Raw genomic sequence first — 2,849 nt, forward strand, 5'->3', positions numbered from 1 at the left:
TTATGTATGAAGTCATTACTTACATGTGCCAAAATGAATTTATACGTGTAATGATAAGTTTGCTGAAATGAATTTTTCTAAATATTTATTTTTTTAATATAATAACAGTGATTATGATTTCACTTATGCTCAATTTCTACTGTTTAAATTTACTAAATACTTCATGGTAAATATGAACTTTGGACTTGAGAATTATTTTATTTTATTTTATTTCTTCTAACTTATTATGGACACTTATTTTCATTATATAAGTCTTTTTTGTTTTTAAAGAGTTTATAAAACATTAGGATTTGTGAAATACACCATTTGTAAGAGGGAATTGGTCCAATTCTATGATTGTTATCCATTTTGGCTACAGAGCCGAAAAGTCAGCAAATGCACATTTCATTCAGAAAAGTCAGCAAATGCACGCGCTGGGACGCCATGGCGGAAGCCGCTTGCAGGTCTCCCCAGACGCAATAATTATCCGAATTTGACTTTAACAAAGTCCAAATTTGAGTTGTCACCTCCGCCAACTCAACGGATTCGAAGTATTAGAATCCCATTTGCCGAGTTCCAATCAGACCAAAATCTCGCTCGCCGCCATGGCATCTGCTTCCCTGCTCCTCCTTCTCTTCACCTCCTCCATGTCTATCTTCCTCCCCCTCACCCTTTCCCAACGCTTCGACTACCCCACGGCGAACCTTTCCACCCTATGGACTCTCGGCCCCTCCCTCGCCCACAATATCAGCTACCCCGACGGCTCCACCGTTCTCCCCCTTCTTCTCCGCGGCAACTTAGGCCCTTCCTTCGCTTTCGGCTTCTTCTGCTACGCCCCCTGCTCCACCTTCCTCCTTTCCATTTACATCGTCTACACCAACAGTGCCTCTATGATCACCAACCTAATCATCGCCCCGCCGCGCGTCGTTTGGTCGGCAAATCCTAACCGTCCCGCGCACCTCAACGCCACTGTTCTTTTCTCCTCCGACGGCGACCTCATCCTCCGCGACGCTGATAGCAGCGTCATCTGGTCCACCAGCACCTCCGGCCATGGTGCGGAAAACCTAAGTTTATTGGATTCTGGCAATCTCGTAGTTTTGAATCGGGAAGGGAGGCAACTTTGGGACTCCTTTGATCACCCGACCGATTCTTTGCTGTTAGGTCAGAGCTTGAGCAAAGGGCAGAGGCTTACGGCGAATTCCTCTGCTACTAACGCTACTACAGGTCAGCTGTATGTTGAAATTCTTGATGATGGATTGCATGCTTTTATTGATTCGAATCCTCCACAACTTTATTACGCGAAAACATTCGCCGGATCTTCGAAATCCAAAAACCAGTCCACTTTTGTGACATTCAATAATGGTAGCCTCGACATTTTTGTGCTATTTCTCGAACCAGGAGTGCCCGATATTTCAATCACTTTACCCACGGATTCGTCCTGTCAATATTTGAGATTGGAAGATAATGGGCACTTTAGACTCTATGGGTGGAATAATGGGTGGAAATATTTGGCCGAAGTTTTTGATATTTTTCCTGATGATTGTGCTTATCCTACTGTTTGTGGTCAGTATGGGATTTGCTCAAATGGGCAGTGCACTTGTCCTCAAAGTGCTGATGGACATTCTAATTACTTTAAGCCGCTTAATTCAAGGGAAATCAATTTAGGCTGCAGTGCTGTGACACCTATTTCCTGCAAGTCGATTGAAAGCCACCAATTTTTAGAGTTAGACAGTGTTTCGTACTTCAATTCTATTGATCCTTCTGCCATTACAATGAATATGGCTGATATAGAGAGCTGCAAACAGGCTTGCTTGAGAAATTGCTCCTGCAAGGCGGCTCTTTTCCAATATGGTGGAAATGCGTCGAGCGGTTCTTGTTATCTTCCTTCACAAATATTCTCTCTCATGGATAATAAACCAGCAATCACTCACTACAACTCATCTGCATTTATCAAAGTTCAGGCTGCCCTGCTTGTTAGTCCTAGCCCGGTAAATGACACAGTTGGTAATATTAGGTTTGTTGGAAAATTTTAAAACCTCTCCATTATTCTCTACCAGAAATAAATAGAGTTAAAATATCCTCTATTGTCTTTAAAAGAAACCCAACAACTCAAAATTTTATGTTTCAATTTTCCCTCGAAACTTCTGTAATGTTTTCATCCACAAACAAGTTTCTTTAAATCAAGGTTTTTTCTTTTTGCAAAGCTTGTCAATGCCATTGGTAACCTTTCATTCTTCTTTGCTTCTAAAGTTCATACTTTAATTTGTGCGTGCTATGTTTGTAGTTCTAAGTAGTTTAGGTTGTCATTTCTACAAGGGCAAACGCCATGTAACAATGAAACTAATCATCTTTTAGAATCCATCCCTTCTTTGTTACATGAGAGCTCCATATAATATATTTGTGCGATTTGCTAAACAATTTTGCTTGCATCCCTTTGAATGAAATTTTATAACATAAAATTTGAAGTTTTATTCCTATTATTTTCTCATAATTAAGATTAATTTTTCATTTTTCTAGTAGGAACACCCATTAAAAATCTAGCTAATTTTATTTTAAACATACCTCACCTTCTGATTCATGAGAGGTCCACCTAATCTATTGGTGTGATTCACATGAAAACATTTCATGCTATCTATTGAATATATTTTCAAAGAATAATAGTAATATTATTCCAATTTATTTTAAGTTGTGAAAACAGGTTGGTGTTGATAATTTATGTCTTATAAAGCTTTTCCATACACTTGTTTCATTTGTGCACAGAATTTATGTGTGATTTATGCAGTTAAACTCTAAACTTGTTTTGTCAAATAAAATTAAACTGTAAAAATAGTGTTTGGGACTTTATTAAGTGTTTCACAGTTGCTTACCTA

At 38.9% G+C, this 2,849-nt stretch overlaps 1 protein-coding gene across 1 annotated transcript; it reads left to right on the top strand.

Moving 5' to 3' along the window:
- The first annotated feature begins 417 nt into the window (after positions 1 to 417).
- LOC110030043 (epidermis-specific secreted glycoprotein EP1-like) lies at positions 418 to 2,172 on the top strand. Its single transcript, XM_020732586.1, has one exon. The coding sequence runs from the start codon at positions 585 to 587 to the stop codon at positions 2,010 to 2,012; it is 1,428 nt and encodes a 475-aa protein (XP_020588245.1). The 5' UTR covers positions 418 to 584; the 3' UTR covers positions 2,013 to 2,172.
- The last annotated feature ends 677 nt before the right edge of the window (positions 2,173 to 2,849 follow it).

The sequence above is a fragment of the Phalaenopsis equestris genome, unplaced genomic scaffold (assembly GCF_001263595.1).
Source record: "Phalaenopsis equestris unplaced genomic scaffold, ASM126359v1 Scaffold000638, whole genome shotgun sequence".
NCBI classification, from domain to species: Eukaryota; Viridiplantae; Streptophyta; class Magnoliopsida; order Asparagales; family Orchidaceae; genus Phalaenopsis; species Phalaenopsis equestris.